This window comes from Dasypus novemcinctus, chromosome 11, assembly GCF_030445035.2.
Source record: "Dasypus novemcinctus isolate mDasNov1 chromosome 11, mDasNov1.1.hap2, whole genome shotgun sequence".
Classification (NCBI taxonomy): Eukaryota; Metazoa; Chordata; class Mammalia; order Cingulata; family Dasypodidae; genus Dasypus; species Dasypus novemcinctus.
Genome location: NC_080683.1, coordinates 56,278,592 through 56,297,346, shown reverse-complemented (window position 1 = coordinate 56,297,346; position 18,755 = coordinate 56,278,592). Strand labels below are relative to the sequence as shown.

General features: G+C 37.8%; 1 protein-coding gene across 5 annotated transcripts in view; it reads left to right on the top strand.

Annotated features, from left to right (window-relative positions):
• Window positions 1-18,755, top strand: part of UBE3D (ubiquitin protein ligase E3D) — a 188,386-nt gene that overhangs the window by 14,109 nt on the left and 155,522 nt on the right. For all 5 annotated transcript variants that reach the window (XM_058307084.2, XM_023589982.3, XM_058307083.2 and 2 more), the window contains exons 2-4: window positions 695-891; window positions 3,241-3,331; window positions 13,271-13,499. In XM_058307084.2, coding sequence (XP_058163067.1) covers window positions 695-891; window positions 3,241-3,331; window positions 13,271-13,499 — 517 coding nt within the window. The remainder of the gene's footprint in view (window positions 1-694; window positions 892-3,240; window positions 3,332-13,270; window positions 13,500-18,755) is intronic.

Below are 18,755 nucleotides of genomic sequence, written 5' to 3'. Positions count from 1 at the left end.
CTGTACAAAGTCAAGCTGGAAAATTCTCTGAGTGCTGAAATCTCTTCCCCTTTTAAGGCATTCAACTGATGGGATAAAATGTCACTGATTGCTGACTGCAGTCTCCTTGGTTGATTGTGGATGTAATCAGCCGTCTATGCAGTGAACTCACTGAACTCACTGATGACTAACCTCCGTAAATGTTGTATTACAGTTAGCCCAGTGCTTGCTCGACCAAACAACTGGGCAAAATTACCTGGCAGAGAGGACACATTAGATTAAACATCATAGCCTCCTTGTCAGAACCCTGCATATCAAATAATATTTAGCTCTAGTTTACTGTAAGTAAAACATCATTGTAATGCTGGCTTCAAAAACAAGAATTAAAAATGTGTCCTAGGGGAACAGATGTAGCTCAGTGGTTGTGTGCCTGCTTCCCATGTACAAGGTCCTAGGTTCAATCCCTGGGACCTCAAAAGGAAAGAAGTGCCCCAGGGCTCTCATGTTACAGTGACAATAAAATGTACTTTCTGACCTGGTCAAAATCCCGTATAGGTTGGTTTCCTTGATGTAGGGTTTGCTGCTGGCTTTCTGGGGGCAGTGACTTAAGGGCCCATATTGTAGAAACAAATATCGGTGGTCATTTTTGTCTCTTTCATCATTATTTTTTCATCAGTGGGAAATAATTTGTTTGGGTTTTATTTTTAACTACCAGAGAACCAAAAGAAGGAGGTATGCCCATGGATATCTCTATACTGCAGTCCTCACTCCAGGTGAAAATCCCTGCAGGCTGCACGGAGATCTCACTGCCAGCAGGGGTCAGGTTGGTGCCTTCCTCCTGTGGTGGGCTGCAGTACGTGGCTGAAGATGGATTACACCTGCGACTCCAGGCACGGGCAGAGTTAAGCACAAGTGAGTAATATCAGTCCTTTTGTTTTTGCATTTACTTTTTTTTTAAAGGAGGTACCAGGGATTGAACTCAGGACCTCGTACCTGGCACTCAACTACTTAGCTCCACCAGCTCCACTGCACTTACTTTTTCATCACAAATTGAAGCCAACATTTCCTTTGAAAAGCTCAACTTTTCCCACGTGAAAATAAATGCTCATCAGTGGCATGGAAAGAACCGGGGATCTAGAAGATTTAGGTGCTCTAACCAGCTTTGCCAGTTATTAACTGGGCGCAGTAGAACATGTTACTTGTTCTTTCTGAGGCTCTGTTTCTTTAATTGTAAAATTATCTGCTTCACAGGGTTGATGTGAAAATTAAACAAGATGGCAGTTGTTCAAAACATGTTTGATTTTGAAGATACTTAGAATTTATTCATTCAGCAGACATTTAGCCCTTTCTGTGTGCTGGCATTGATCTAGGTACTGGGGATGCAGAAGTGAACAACACGGGCAAGGTCTCTGCTTTCATGGAGCTTAGTGAGGAGAATGGAGCCCCCAAAGACATAGGATTTGGGTCATTACCTCCTCTTCTGTAACAGTGAATATACAAATAACAAAACTGGAATTCTTATTATTTAGTTAGGCCAGTAAAAATAATTTATTGAGAAATGGGGGAAAAGAACAGACCTTACTGAGAGATGGAAGAGAAGGACAGAAATGCGCCCTGAGTTTTGATGTGGGCTTCTCTAGGCAGAGAGAGCCTGGGATTATTTCTAAAAATTGAAATCAGTTTAAAGGACTAAACATTGTTTGGGTTTAACTGTAGGACACAAAAATATGACATGTTGCATGTTGGTTTGCATATTGTTTGTATTCATTGATCTCCTCTTTCTTTGCATTTTTAAAACACATTTTACTCAATTATCTGAAAAGGGAAACTTTCAAAGGCCTGTACCAGAATGCACGAAAAGGTGTGCAAAGTAGAGTCCTCAAAACTTAATTGCTCTAGTGCCTGGCACAAAATAGGTGGTAAGTAAATATTTGCAGAATGAATGACTGTCAGGTGGTTGCAGACTGATGTAAGCTTGGATTGAAATGTATTGTAGGAGGCAAGTTGAAAATTTTAGTATTCAGTTGTTTTTCAGTATTTTTAAAAAGTTGGCTTTTCAACTATAAGAAAACTTACAAGGAAAACTGCAGTAAACATCATATTGTTGCATTAATATAAATGGAACATAGGTCAAGCCCTGGCCCTTTAAATGGAACTTACTATAGTAAAATCTGATACAGCACAAGCCTTAGGTCCATTGCCAGCTGCAGAACTCTCCCAGGATTCCACTGTGACAAAAAGTTCTGATTTTCAACCCGAGCCAGTGCATACTGCTGTTTGGCCAGCAGAGGGTAGTGTTTCATTGAAAAATTGTTTATTGGTTCTGGAAAGATTAGTTTGAATGTCTTACCCAGGGTCTCTTGTTTTAGCTGCTTAAGTTAGAAAACACAGTTTATTTTTTGGTGTTGTAGCGATTTGTGAGCACCCCAAGAAGTTAAATTGCAAGATTTTTAATTGCCAAGGCTTATTCTTTCTCGCATCAGTTTTTTTAATCCTTAAATTGTATACAAGTAGTATACATCAAATTCAAATTGTGCAATTCTAATAGGTATGACCTAATTTCTTTAATTAGATATTTTGTGTGGACTGATATTTTTATTTTCTTTGGAAATGAAAATTTTCTTTCTTCCTGAATGAAATAAGGGAAACTAAGGGAATGCTTATGCATAATGCTTATGCTGCCATTTCACATAGTGCAGGGAATAAAGCATTTGTCAGAAATTGAGTTTTGCTCAAGGAAAATTGGACTGTCAGGAGCCATTCCGTTCCTAGGGTCATGCCCAGTAAGAACCAGCTTCAACATCCATTATGTTTGTATATACTGGTAACACACAAGAATAAACACCATATTCAAATCAAATTAACTTTAAACTTAAGAGCTATATTTACTAGTAGTCATACTGATGAAAAACTATACCTTAAAACAGCTGAGAAAGGGTGAAGTTGTGTAATTAGCTTGATGTGAAGGAAATAGTTTATTTTCTCTCATCCTTAATATTGATATTTATAGAATGAGTGAAATAACTCTACTGTATGTTACATGGGTAGTCTGGGGGAATACATGGCTCTGAAATAGCAAAAGTCTGTTGTTTTTGAAAATACTTCACAATATTTGCTTCTGGTTGAGTCATCAGATAATATTGCAGATCATAAACGGTGTTTATTGGTGGCAATTTATTGTAGCTATTAAAACTCTGTAAACACACTAGTATTAATATATTCTAAACCGTTAACATTTGCTATTTCATTGATTTCCTTTAGAACTGATTTCAATGTTTAATCAAAGCTCACAGGCCCAAGAATGTTGCACATTTTATTGCCAATCCTGCGGTGAAGTCATAATAAAGGACAGGTAAGAAATGTATTTAATGTTGATAGATTTTGTGCCCAGTGGTGGTTTTTCTCTTTTTCTATCATAATTTTGAAGTAAATGCTAAGTAGTATATGGCCTTAAAAGGAAAGCCAGCTTAATGTCACTTTGAACAAAATCAACCACAGAACTCTCCAGCAATCTCAGAGCAGTGGGCTCCTCTCCAAGTGATAAAGGGGAAAATAGAATGTTGGCTTTGAGGAAGCAAGGCTTATCTTGGCAGAAGTGCCTGTACTGTTCCCTGAAGTACTTCTCTGAAAAGAGACATGGAATCTATCACATACTAACCCATCACTTTCATGAATGAGGTTTTCCACACTGTTAATTTTGTGAATAACAGAAGCTTACCTCTTTATGCAGCAAAACTTTTTATTTGAACCATTTCTATCAGTGTCTTTCTAAAATCTATTGTCTATTTCCCTGCTTAATAAAACAGAGCATATAGAGCACAAATATCTTTTCTCGATGATAGGTTAATCTTGTAAACAATTCTTGTGCTGTGATTACCCTTTTGAGATGGGAAGGGTGCTTTGTTGTATTCTTTGTGTTCCCCAATCTGCTCTTTCAGTGTGTTGTTTTTTTTCCTTTTTTTCTGTCTTCTCCCTTGCTGTTAACAGCCTCCTTGTTTCATGGGGACAAATCCTTCTCCCTGAATTTTCAGCTTTGAATCACTCATAGGCTGGAAAGAGAAATCAAAACTTATTGTTAACAATATCTAAAATAAAAGTTCAGAGTTCTCCTTTAGAATGGTTTCCTCGAGTTAAGTACCTGAGCCTTGCTTGTGAGTGGATCCTTTTCCCCATCTGGAAGCTGCTCTCTTCCAGCATTCCTCATCTCAGTGAAAGCCAAACTTTCCTGCCCACATCCTAGAGGTAGAAACCTGTTGTCGCCGTGGCTTCGTTCCTGTTCCTCAGTGGCCACACAGAGACAGTCATCAGATGCTCTTGCTAGTACTGTCTCAGCATTCAGCCTTTCTTACATACGGCCACTTTCTTCCACCCCAGTGCCCCTGCCTTTGCTCAGGCTGTTGTCTTCTTGCCTAATTACACTTGTGGCCAGCTCCTTATCTGCTTAGCTTCCCTCTAGTTTTCCTGCACTTAATCCTTTTTCTATTACTGAGTGATCATTCTAAAATGCAGCTAACTCCCTTGTTCAAACCCTTCCATGGCCTCTGATTTCTTTCAGGATAGATTCCTAAAGTCATCAGCATGCCATGCTAGGTCCCTTATGAGTTTGCCTCTGTTCACCCCTTGTCCTCACATCGCAGGCCTCCTTTCCCAGCTTCTTTACTTCCTCCCACAAAGCGCCCCACTATCTGTGTACACTCTATGCACAGCTCTGGTGATGAGTGAGCAGCCCACAGTTTCTTTGTGCTTTTCCTCACCCTGGGCCTTTATGAGAGCTACTCCCTCTCCTGGAATGCACCCAACACCCCCAGTCTTCCCATGGTCAGCTCCTACCTGAGCTTTGGTACTCAACTGAGGTCACCTACTACTTGGGAACCTTCCTTGAACTCTGGTTTAGTTTATGACAGGAGTTCTTAACAAGAGGTCTATGAGCTTGAATTGAAATTTAAAAAAGCATTATTCTTGTGGAGACATCTTGGTGAGCGTGTGATATACTTATTAAATAATACACAATATAGCGTGTACTTAGTAAGGGGTCTGTGATTTTTCACCTGAATGGTGAAAGGGTCCATGGAACAAAAAAGGTAAAGAATCCCTGGTTTAGGAACTGTTCTAAGGTTTATTTGCTTCTCTTCCTGATTTAGCTGTAAGCTCTAAGGGTAGGGCCAGTCTTATCGACCCCTGCGTCCTTAAACCCCTTTGTATTAAGAATGCAGTAGAGTGTAGGGGTTAGTAATTCAGACTGGGAAGCCAGATCGTCTGAGTTTGAATCTACCACTTGCTATATGTGACACTGGGAAAGTGACTTAACCACTTTATGCTTAATTTCCTCATTATGAAAAAGTAACAATAGATCCTACCTCATAGGGTTGTTGTGAGGATGGAATGAGTTAAAGTTCTTTTAAAAGTTCCTGGCACATCGTAGCATTCAGTGTATGCTAGCTGCTCCTATAATTCTTATTTTTATCATCAACATAGTCATCCCTAGCATCAGACACAGTGCCCGGTGACTAGTGGGTTTTCAGTACATCCTTGCAGAGTTAAATTGAATAACTTTGACATGTTTATTTTGGCCTTTTACCAGCCTTTCTTCCTTGCTGCCTGATTCCTTGCAGCATCCAGGTAGGTAAGATTGTAGGAAATCATGTGGTATTAAGTGGGAGGTTATGAAAGGAATATTCTCAGTATGGCCGTCTTGGGTAAAAAGGAGCTGACACTAACCCTGCAGAGAAGAGGAGAGCATTTGTTGTTCAGATTACCTAATAAGGGTTGAAGTTGCTGCAGAGTACCCATGCTCTGACAAGGCCACTGGAGCCCATAAGGGTAGGGGATTGTGCTTTAACCAAGAATTTTTCCTTTCCTCAGTCTATTTCATGTTTTTGGTTAGTCCCCAGATGAAACTTCTACAACCTTCATGCTTATGCAACAACAAAGTGACCTAGAAGTTAGAGTAGAAACAAGTTAAATTCACTCTAATGGTCTTTCCTGGTGTTGCTTATACTAAAAGTTATTTTCATTCATCATTGCCTTATATTTATGTTTCTTTGAAAATGGATGATGGCACGAAAAAATCTCCACCTTTGACCCCCATTTTTCCTATTCAGTAGTTGTATTTTCTGTTTTGCATCAGTCTTTTTTAGGATTATGGAATTGAGAACTCAAAGGGTTTAGAGGCTAACATTGAAAGAGAATATTTACCTCCCCACCCCTAGACTGTGTAGGATAGAGGCAAGACTCAGAGATCTGCATCCTGGGTTTAAATTCCAGCCATACCACTTAGTAGCTGGGAAGCCTTGTCTGTGTCACCTCCAAAGACTTAGTTTCTTTTTCAGCAGACATCATAAGGCCTATTTTTTGAAATTGTCAAGAGTGTTAAAAGGATGTAATGTGGGAAGTGGACTTGGCCCAGCGGTTAGGGCGTCCATCTACCACATGGGAGGTCCGCGGTTCAAACCCCGGGCCTCCTTGACCCGTGTGGAGCTGGCCCATGCGCAGTGCTGATGCGTGCAAGGAGTGCCGTGCCACGCAGGGGTGTCCCCTGCGTAGGGGAGCCCCATGCATAAGGACTGCGCCCCGTAAGGAGAACCGCCTCGCTCAAAAGAAAGTGCAGTTTGCCCAAGAATGGCGCCGCACACACAGAGAGCTGACACAACAAGATGACGCAACAAAAGGAAACAGGGATTCCCATGCCACTGACAACAACAAGAGTGGACAAAGAAGATGCAGCAAATAGACACAGAGAACAGACAACCAGGGTCAGGGGGGAAGGGGAGAGAAATAAATAAATGAATAAATCTTAAAAAAAAAGATGTAATGTATATAATAGTAAATGCTCAACAAGTTCTATTTCATTGGTTTTATAGACTCCTATCTCCTTTTCCAAATTGTTTGTATAAGCAAATTAGCAAATTGTCTAGTGGTTTTTGATTCAGGACTGCGTACCACAGAAATAAACCATGTATTTCTCTCTCTCTTTAAGAAGACGAACAGTGAACTTGACTTAACTGTTGCCTCACTTAAGCCAGGCTTACCTCAGCCTTTCATATCAAACCTGTCCCACATCTGTATGCCTTGTGGCATTGTAGGGAAATCCTTAAGTGAATGTAAATAATTTAAGATTTTATTTACATTTCACTCATAGGCAGCATATCCCACTAGTCTTTGGTTTATGGGAAAACATGCTTCCTACAGTATTTGCACATGGATTTCATGTTCACTGTTTATATTAAACCCAGTGTTGTTCTCCCTCAGTTACTTTTTAAAAATATGGGTGCTAAGGACAACTTCTGTACTTGGTTTAAATAGAAAGCAAAACAAAAGTTATTTCAAATGAGGTTTGTATGTGCTGCAATCAAAATCAACTAATGGTACACATCTTTATTAGGAAGACATCTTGGAATGGGTTCAGTTTGTCTATACTGGAAACTATTCTAATAGGAAAAACGGAGCTTAGTTAAGATCTGCTCACTGGCTAGTGTTACTATGTGGGAATCAGTCATTTGAATTCCCTGGTCCTTAGTATCCTCATTTGTAAAATGAACAGGTTGGATTAGATAAGCTTATTAAGCTTCCTACCAGCATGAACATTCTCTGATTACTGAACATCGTAAGGTTATACCTTGGGCTTTTGTGGTGAATGATTATTTGGGTAATGCAAGATAGGTGCTTGTTTCTTTTTGCTTGTTTGTTTCAATGAAAAAGGTCTTGTTAAGCAAATTGTAGAAATATGGTACAGAGGACCGAATAATTTACTGAGACTCGTTAATGGGTTTTAATCACTTATTAGCACCAGAGCACACAAAATCCGCTAATTACAGCAGACTTTTTTTCTTAATAGGATCACATGTTCTTTGCCATTTGTTTTTATTTGGAAACAAATAGTGCTTTGTTTCTTTATAATAAAATTCTCTAATTTACACTTTTTAACAGTTCAGGATAGTTTTTCTATAAAATTTGAACATACGCAATGTTTGATTATGCTATTGTTGAGAACATGTGAAGGCCTATACAAATATTAATAGTACTTGTATAGAATACTTGTGTCCTCTTGAAATGTGATATTGCATTACTTTTTGAGGATTGGTTATCTCCCTAGATGTATTTAGTCTTTAGCTTAATAGCTCTGTATAAAAATGGAATACTACAAGTTGTAGCGTGAGAATCACTCAAATTGATCTGCCTAAGAGGCTTTAATACCAAGCAACAATAATATTGAAATTCACTTCTTCATGAATGGTCTCAGAAGCAGCCATATGGTCATTATTGGGAAATTATGTCTTCTAGAAATAAAATCATAGCAGAATTAAATTGGTTGACCAAACAGACTTTCAAACATAAGCCTTTTGATTTTCTATTTGAGAGTAAAGTGCTCTCCTGAGGTCTCTGGACAGGCCCGCCCAGCTACTCATGAGGGTATCAAAACTTGAGAAGGAAACAAGAATGGACTTTTTGGAAGCATGAAAGATGTTAGAGTAGCCAGCCACTTTGGTCTACCTGGCAGACCAGCTGTAATTGTAATCTGAAAATAACTTTCCTATGAATAGTCACTTTTCTGAGAAAGAGAACAAAGATATTAAAAGATTTCAGATAAAAACTGGAGTATTAATTACCTTTAATGAGCTTCTGGAATAAATTATTATACTTTTATGGGTCTAATCATACTATGTACTATGTTAGTATTAAAGAGTAACATAAGTTTTATAGGATTTGTGGCCTACCAGTTAGTCTCAGCTGAATTTATCTAAATTCCAGCAGCCATATTTTGGGCTTTAGATATTTAATGTTAATTATTAGGATTCTTATTGTTCACTTGGTAATAATCCAGTCTGTAAAAGCTTCATTATTACCAGTGCTGTAATCACCGATTAATGGTTGACTTAAAGGTTAATGGACTTTTCACTTCCTTCTCTATTTATTGTTTAAGTAGTAAATAAATAATCATCAATTCATAGCATTTAATAAAATTGTGTATTTTAAGCTAATTTTTTCTCAAAAGTTTGCTATGCTCAAAATGCATTAAAATATCAGCAAATTTTTATTGTAATGTCTTGCTCTTCATCATAGTATATTATGATGAAAGAAATTTCAAGAAATAATTTCACTCTCTTTTCTGAGCTCTTTTTTTAGTTAAAAACTACCTGTTTTTCAAAGTTCTCTTGGGTAGTAAATTATATCAAATGATACTTTTCAGGGTTTCAGGTAGATATATTTTCGGTAGAGCTGTGATTAAAATACATCTTCTATTATTAAATGTTTTATGTTTTTTTTCTAAAATATCAGGGAAGTTTCTTTCTGCTGTAAAAACACCTTTGCAATAACTTGTGAATTAGGCACTTTTTTGCTCCTGATGTGTTATAGGATGTATTATAAATTGTTAGAGGACATACTATAGTTCTTATTCACTGTGATATAGGGCCAAGTTAAATTTAAAATAACAATTTTTGTGTTAATGTGCATCAAGCCTTCCAGATCTCTATACATCATGGTGCAGTTTTAGTTCTTAGTTATGTATAGGATTTTGATATTTCTATGTTTTGCAACGTATTGAGGGTCTGTTTATTATTGTTACTACCTGTAGAACATTAGGAGACAGTATCTTAGTGATGAAGATGATCTAGGAGCTCATTTAGACCCAATTCCCACTCTAAACAGCAAATTTTGTGTGTCTTCTTCCTCTTCTTTATAAAATTTCAAATCTCACCTGTTACTTCCCTGCTTAAAATCCTATAATGCTTCCTCCCTATTTGTAGAGTCAAGTTCTTAACCCTTAACATGACGTGTAATAGCACACACTATTTGCCATTCTCTCACCTTCCCAGTTCCTTTACTGCTGGGGAAGGGAACATATTTCAGGGTAAAAAGTTTAGTTTTGGATCCAGGAAGACTGGCTTAAGATCTTGATACCACTCATCACCTCTGGCTCTGTGAACTTGTGCAAATTATTTGACGTTCCTTTCCCCCTCTGTAAAATGGGAAGTGTAATTTTTCTCTCATGATGTTGCTTTGAGCATTAGATGGTATTAGGCATGTGCAGTGCCCAGTGGGTGGTGTTCTTAAATTCAACTAAACATGCTGACTTGAGAGACTACCACATGCATGTTACTTGCTAGCTGGCGAGCAGGGCAGCATTGGGCATTCCTCTCAGCACAAACTTGTCTGGGAGCTTTTGTCTCCCCACTTGACACAGTTCCAGGTGCAAAGCTCAAGTTCCGCATCAGGCAGGTGTGGAAACTGCCCTAACTTAAAAGTCTCATGCCTGACAACAGCCAATATCTCTTGTAACCATCTTTGGCATAGTTTCTGGGGTTCCTGCCAAGAAGTTCACTCAGGGAAGCCCAAAGCACGGCATCTTCCTCAGATATTTACAGCTCATTCAGAGTTCCTTCCAGCCAGATACAGTTTACCAGTCAGTCATTTTTACCATAAACAATGTTATCTAGCAGTATGGTTGATACCTATCATCTTACCTGATTTCTGGGGTTAACAAACTAACAGAATTAACCAAAGGTCAGTTTCTCAAGCAGCAGAGGAAAAGATTTTGTTAACCTTTTCATCCTTTTATACAACAGATTGAACCAGGGCTTTACATAATATAGTTACAAAAAAGGCTAGTTCATTCCTTCAACAAATTTTTAAGAGCTTACACTATGAGTCAGGCACTGTGCCAGCCATTAGGAACACAGTGGTAAGTTAAATACATATGGTGCCCATCTTCAGATTGTTTTCTTCACCCGCAATGTCCTTACTTTGTTACTTTCACCTACCTTTTCTTAATGTTAACATCTTACGTCAACTCAGATTGGGAGATAGTCTATAAAATTCCTCGCTAGTACTTCTCAAAGCTGTAAAGATCATGAAAAATAAGAAAAGACTGAGAAACTGTCTCAGACCAGACATATGAGGAGACATAATAACTAAATGTAATGTAGTATCATGGATGGGATCCTGGAATGGTAAAAAAGGATATTGTGGAAAGGCTGGTGAAATCCAGGCAAAGTCTGAAGTTTTGACAAATGTGCCATAGATTTGTAATATGTTAACATTAAGAAAAACAAGGTAAAGTGTATATGAGAATTCTGTAATGTCTGGTTTTTTTTTTTACTTTTTTTGTCTTTATTTTTTTAATGTTACATTAAAAAAAATGAGGTCCCCATATACCCCCCACCCCCCTTTCCCGTCTCCTTCCCCCGTAACAGCAACCTCTTCCATCATCATGAGACATTCATTGCACTTGGTGAATACATCTCTGAGCACTGCTGCATCTCATGGTCAATGGTCCACACCATAGCCCATACTCTCCCACAGTCCACCCAGTGGACCATGGGAGGATATACAATGTCTGGTAACTGTCCCTGCAGCACCACCCAGGACAACTCCAACCCCTGAAAATGCCCCCACATCACATCTCTTCCTCCGTCTCCCTGGCCCCAGCAGCTACCATGGCCACTTTCTCCACACTCTGTAATGTCTTTGTAACTTCTATGTAAATCTAAAGTTATTCCAAATTAAAAAGTTTTAAAAAAATAATGAAATGACAGAAGAAAGGGTTAAGTGATTTGAAATTTAAAACTCATAAACCAGATTAAGAGGTAATAACACTGAAAAAATATTTGCAACAGTTGATAGATGGCTGATATTTTTAATATAGAATACACTTATAAAATTAATAACTCACTAAGAGCTCATTGGAAAATAGTTATGGATCACAATTCACAGAAGAAACAGGGTCAATAAATATGATAAACAGCTTAATCTTACTAGTAATTAAAGAATTGCCAGTTAAAACAGTATTGAAACATTTTCATCTATTAAATTTGCAAAGATGGAAAAATGATAATATTCAATTCTAAGTAAGGTAAGTGGAAGAATTAATGATTAGCACAGCCTTTCCAAAGAGCATTTTGCCAATATGAGTTTTGGGTTTAAAAATCACAAAATAATCAGATATGTGCATACATTTATGAATAAGAATGTTCATCACAAATAATTGGTAATGAAAAACTAAACAATCTAAATATCTAACGTTGAGGGAATTATTTAAATAAAAACTTGTGGCATTATCTATGATTGAATATTATAGATTCATTAAGAATCATGCTATAACTTTAGATAAAATAAGCAGGATATAGTTTTCATATATCCTTTGATCTCAGACTTCGTGTACATGTGTACAAATGTATCTCTTAAAGGGGTAGCAAGTCAGAAAGCTAAGTATAGAATTAACACATGACCTGGCTATCCCACTTCTAGGTATACACCCAAATAATTGAAAGTAGGGACTCAAAAAGATCTTTGCACACTGACATTCATAGCAGCATTATTCATAATTGCCAAAAGAGGAAAGCAACCCAAATGTCTATCAACTGATGAACAGATAAACAAAATATGGTATATACATACAATGGAATATTGTTCAGCTGAAAAAAAGAATGAAGTTCTGATATATGTGACAACATGGGTGAACTATAATATCATGTTGAATGAAATAAGGCAGATACAAAAGAAATAAAATATTTTATGATTTCACTGATATGTAATAATTAGAATAAGTAAATTTATAAAGTCAGACATTAGAATATAGTTACCAGGGGTTGGGATGGGGCCGGGGAATGGGGATTTTTATATATGTTGCTAGAGTGAAAATTTTTAAAAAACCAAAATACCATAGGACTGTATAACACAGTGAAATCTAACGTAAACCATGGACTATAGTTAATAGTACAATTATAAAGATGTTTTTTGTCATTTGTAATAAATGTACCTCACTCTAGTACAAGGTATTGATTATAGGGTGGTATATGAGAACTATGTATTTAATGCATGATTTTTCTGTCAACCTACAACTTCTCTGATAAAGAAAAAAAAAGGATGCCTATGCATTAAAAGGATCAAAAAAAAACCCGCAAAAACCCAATAAGGCTAATTCTGAGGGCTGGTATTATGGATTATTTTTATTTTCTTAGTGTTTCTCCGTATTTTCCAGATTTTCTATAATAAATTATACTATATACTTTTTTTTTTTAAAAAAAGGTGGCAAGGAATATAGCACCGTGTAAAAAATAGTTACTTGTCTTTGGGTAGTGAGAAATGGGTGATTTTTTTTTTTTTCGTATACCTCTCTGCATATTCAAAATTGTCTGTAAAGACTATATAATACTTTTGTGATTGGAAAAAAGGTAACGTTGCATGGAGTGTGGTTAGTGAGTGTTCTTTCATTCTTTAATGTTGGTTTAATTAAATAAATGTTGAAGTTCCATTTTGCGCTGTGAAAAATATTTTGTCCTCTTTCCGCCAGGAAACTGCTGAGGGTGCTCCCACTGCCAAGTGAGAATTGGGGAGCTCTAGTTGGAGAATGGTGTTGCCATCCCGATCCTTTTGCTGACAAGCCGCTGCATCCACGAGAGAATGATTGCTTTACTGGAGACTCTTACCTCTTGGTAAATTTAAGAAGAGATTCGCAGCCAAGAGTTGAACCAGCTCAAGTGGAGATGTACCGTCTTTCTTCTGAGAACCGTTGTGAATTGGTAAAATGTCTTTTCAAAATAAATGATAATTTTGAGGTTGGCTTAGACACTGGTTTCTCCAGTCTTTTATTGATTCAGGGCTTGTTATACAGATTGTTCTAAAGGTGATTTTCAGCTGCCATGGAGAGTCAACTGGGGTGGGGCACTGAAAGAAGGAAATACAGAGGACTTCGTTGTGCACAAAATTGGGAGTGCTACCATTTGCCAAACCAAAATGCCCTACTTTTTCATTTTGAGGGCAGTCTTCTACAATTTATATACATTTTCTCCTCATTATCTGGTTTAAATTAAAAGTGTTCTCTTGCTCTAGGATATATGCTGTATGATTAGGCCTAGGTAATTTGCTTTGTCTGCCCAAGTCTAGACTTTGCTGATGTCATAAAAGCAGCTGCCATTGAAGGGAAAGGGGAAATTAAGTCCAAGCGTGCAAATAAAGCTTGTGCTGCAGATTCCATGTCAGTGCTTGCCAGCGTGAGATTAGGTGGCTCCTGCCATATAAGTTGCTTTAGGGAAAAGACCATTTCCTCTCACTGCAGAGGACTAGTGGTTTACTTTATTTTAAAATCAATGGCATTCACTTGGCCCTTACGAGAATCATTCCCTTGATGGCAAGTCCATACTGATGTGATTTTAAAAAGTAAAGAAAACCATTGCCAGAGAATCTCCATTTTAGCATCTGTTTATTGATAGAAACAAAAACATTCTTTTTAAATTTTACTTAGAACTCATTTAATTTTTGTAGTAAGAACTGAGCTAGCAACAGGAAATACGCAGCTGTTGGGCCATTCTTAGGTTGTAACTTAGTTTATGGAATTAATTTCTATTTTGAGGGAGATTAAGGAAGTTCTTAAAATGGTGAGGTTAAATGGTTATTAACTTGATGTTATTTAAGTGACTCATGTATCACCATAAATACAAAATCCTTTCCTGAAATATGGCTCATTTCAAATTATTGTACTTTAATATTCTTTATTTTTAAAAGATTAGCTCTAAAAAGCAAATCTAAATGTATGGTATAATTACATTTAATAAGACTATACATTTAATATGATTATATTAAATTTTATTTTATTTTATTTTTTTTTTAAATTTTATTTTAATCTCAGTTTATGTACATTATTGTTTTATTTGTTTTGACTTTAATTTTTATGATTATACTATTCATTTAAAAAATATTTGGAAGGTGTGAGCAGAAGAGGAGTGGAAAAAGATTAAGAGAATGTAACAAACTCCCTGCTACTCTGAAATATATTCTTTGAATTATGGCTTTATAAATTTATAGGAATGTCTCTTAATTTTAAAGAAGCATGCTGTTTGTTAGGGAAACCCCTTCATATTTAGACAGTTTTTAGTATCAAAGGGAATATGGGAAATTACTATCCTGAGAAGCTGCTGTTAACAGAATTGTTTTCATGTTATCCTAGATGGAAGCTTCATTTTAATTGCATATTTATAGCAGTTGAAGAGAATGTCTGTGACCAAAGTGGTAATATAAATTTGGAGGGATCTGCATAAACAGTGTCCTCAAGGCCCATGGTAACAAGGCTGTTCTTCGGTATTGAAAACCTATTTCTATTATCACCCAGTCTAGCCATCTAGAAGGGTTTTGACAAGTCACATGGTGACACTACATCTTAATGGTATCTCTTGGGAAACATATTTTTTTGGTAAGACAACATCAAGTGTCCTTAGAAATTGAAACAACACAAAGGAAATTAAAACTAGGACAGGTGGCTAATCCACCTCTCTGAACAGAATTATTGTCTTTCAGATATATTGATTTAATTAGTCTATAACAATGTCTTCCTTTGGTCTTTGCTCTGTAGAGTTCCCACACTGTTAAAGGCTGTGAGGCTGCTTCTTTACACAACTTGCTGTATTTGTCCTTTAAGCATAGGTCAAGAAAAATGCATTACAAAGCAGAGTTTCTTTTTAAACAAAACTAAATGTGTTATATTACTAAAAAAAGACCTTACTTTAAAAAAACAGGTATCCTTTGAAAATAAAAGGCCCATACCATCATGTGGTTCTTTCCCTCAATGCATCCTTAAAGTATACAGTATCTTTTTTGTGCCTCTGTTAAGGTAATGGTATGGGCCTTTTATTTTCAAAAGTTATCTGTATAATGGAATACTACTCAGCTATAAGAAGGAATACAGTACAAAGACATGTGATAATATGGATGAATCTTGAGGACCTTATGTTGACTGAAACAAGCCAGGCATTGAAGGACAAATATTGCATGACCTCTCTGATATGAAATAAGCAAACCAAACTGCCTCAGAGAGCTAGATACTGGATGATAGGCTTACAAGAATTGGAGGGGAAAGGAAGGTGGTGAGCTGACGCCTACATGGGTCATATCTATGATAAAGTGGAAGTAAGTAGTTGTACAGGGAAGGGATAAGATGGGGGCATAGGGATACTATTGGGTGGGGCTTTGTAGGCTTGAGGAGGGCTCGGGTTGGGAGGATGGGTCACACAGCCCGAGGAATTGGGGGCAGGTTTGGGGGGAACAGATGAACATGGGAGATTTCCAGGTATGTGGTTGAAAATGAAATGTTGAGAAGACTCTTCAGAAAATATAATAAGAAAGGGTTACCTGTTTAAGGTACTTAATGGGGGGCATCTGGCACAGGGGTAGGCTTCTAAGGAGTGTGTGAGTGCACATCTTGTCATAGTGTGTTATATCATTGGGTGGAGACCCATACAATGCGTGGGAAGGTGTACCCGCATCTTGGGAAGGCCTGATGTTCTCAAACATAGGGAATTGTGTCTCTCCAGAGAATTGGTGGTTCCCAGTGGGGGAGTGTGTCAAGACCTCAGCATTGCTGCAAATATCTGTGAATCTGGTCCTTCAAGAAGTGAAGCTTGGTTGTCACTGTGGGCCCTGAGGGGGGAGGGGGGTAGGAAGGAATAAAATAGATGGAAGCAGGGTAACTGGGGGCAATGGAACTGTTCCACAAGACTGTGCAAAGATGCATAAAGGACATGCTAAATTTCACCAAAAATGTGTTAAAGTCTATAGGCTAAAATGTAAACCATAATGCAACTAAAATTTTAGAAAATTGTACAGTCTAAAATATAAACCATAATGTAAACCAAAATGAAACCATGTCTGGAAGCTATGTTTCAATATTTGTACATAAGCTACAACAAATATAACATGAACATATATAAAGATCATTGCTGGGGAAGGGGAAAAGGGTTTGATGTTGGCTATATGGGAGTCCCCTATATTGTATATGTGACTTTACTTTGATCTAAAGCTTTTTGGAAGACAAAATTAAAAATTAAAAAAAGAAAAGATGTAGACACTGAGAAAGGAATGTAAGAAATTGCCTTGTCACTGTACACACAGGACAATACCTGTTACAGTGATGAAAGGTAAAACATCAAAAACAAAGTTTTATGATATTTTTCATTTTTAATACCCCAATTCATTTTTTACTTTATTTTAGTTTTTCTAAATTAGTATGTATTCTATTTCTAATCTTTAAACCTACCATTAATATTTCATTTTCCTACTTAAAGAGTTTGGCAATATATTAGGCTTCAGTTTTGAAGAAGTTTTGGACCACAGAGGGATTCAACTATGGCAGGGGAGGAACAGTGGTGTGGGGTGTTAATGATGGTGGACACATGTTTGGGAGGGAGTTCTCCAGGGCATGTATATAGGGTATATAAAAATGTTCAGATATTCATTGGGTGTTTACATAGTAGTTACAAACAACAAACGAGGCAGTGCTGAGTTCCTAGGCAGGAGAGCTCTGTCACATTCCCCAATGGAACAGCAATAATCCCCCAAGTACAAGGGCAAAGACCAGTGAAGAAGGATGGTCCAATGATGAGGATCATCCTTGATACTGATGACTATGCTTATGAGCCTGTGTGCCTGAAATTTCAACTAGGCCTAGAACTGCAGGGTGCCTAAGAGTTACCTCCTGAGAGCCTCCATGTTGCTCAAATGTGGCCACTCTCTGAGCCAAACTCAGCATGTAAATGCGTTACTTTCGCCCCAGCATGGGACATGACTCCCAGGGATGAGCCTCCCTGGTACCGAGGGATTACTACCAGTCACTAACTGGTGATGCAACTAGAAAAAGACCTTAAATAAAAGGGGGAAATGGTAAAGACAAATGAGTTTATATGGCTAGAGTCTTCAAAAAAGAGGAAGTCATCAGAGGGGTCATGCTTATGCACACCTCAGCAGGATCCCAGAGACAGCCACATGAGATACAATCCCAGGTACTGGTGCTCCTGAGGGCTACAGAGACACACCAGTTCTACAGTCATGGCAGATGGCTCTGGAGTTCAGTGCCTGGTCAGTGGGTCCTACTTTGGAATTTATGTTCCTCAGTGTGATGAAGTTGGACTCAGATGTCACCTTTCTACACATGCCTCTTTGTCACTTTTACTGAACCTGTGGTTGGCGCTGGGGTTGGTGTATACTCAGGAGACTTGAAGCTCTGGACTGGCCATGTGCCAGCTGGGCCCTGAGCCTCAGCAGAGTTGCAGCTCCTACTCTCTGGTTCATTGGACTTACCCAGGTCAGATAATAGGGAGGTGAAGATGGTCAGCCACCACACCAGGGAATCGAGAGTGCCTACAACTGCAAGCAGGAGAATCGCATCCATCAACCTGTGGGATCTAAACCCTCTCTCGATTTGGAGGTGGACTGGACATCACCATCCCAGGGTACACGATGAAGGAATGACATATGGATTAGCGTGGACTTACTAGTATTCTACTATAGAACTGTTGTGACTAGTAATGGAAGAAATCATAGCATTGATGTGGAGAAAGTGGCCACGATGGTTGCAGAGGGCAGGGAGAGGGAAGAAGAGATGTGATGTGGGGGCATTTTTGGGACTTGTAGTTGTCCTAAATGATATTGCGGGACAGATGCTGGACATTATATACCCTGCCATAACCCACTGAATGAACTGGTGGAGAGCATAAACTACAATCCATGCAGTGCAACAGTACTCCAAAGTACTGTTTGCATTCACAAATGCAATGAATGTGCCACAATGATGAAAGAGGTTGTTGATGTTGGAGGAGTGGGGTGGGGTGGGTATGGGGTATATGGGAACCTCTTATATTTTTTGATGTAACATTTTTTGCGATCTATCTTCAAAAAATACAATTAAAAAATATAAAAGATATCTGAAGATTTCTTTTGTTTTATATTTTTTGATGTAACATTTTTTGTGATCTATCTTCAAAAAATACAATTAAAAAAATATAAAAGAT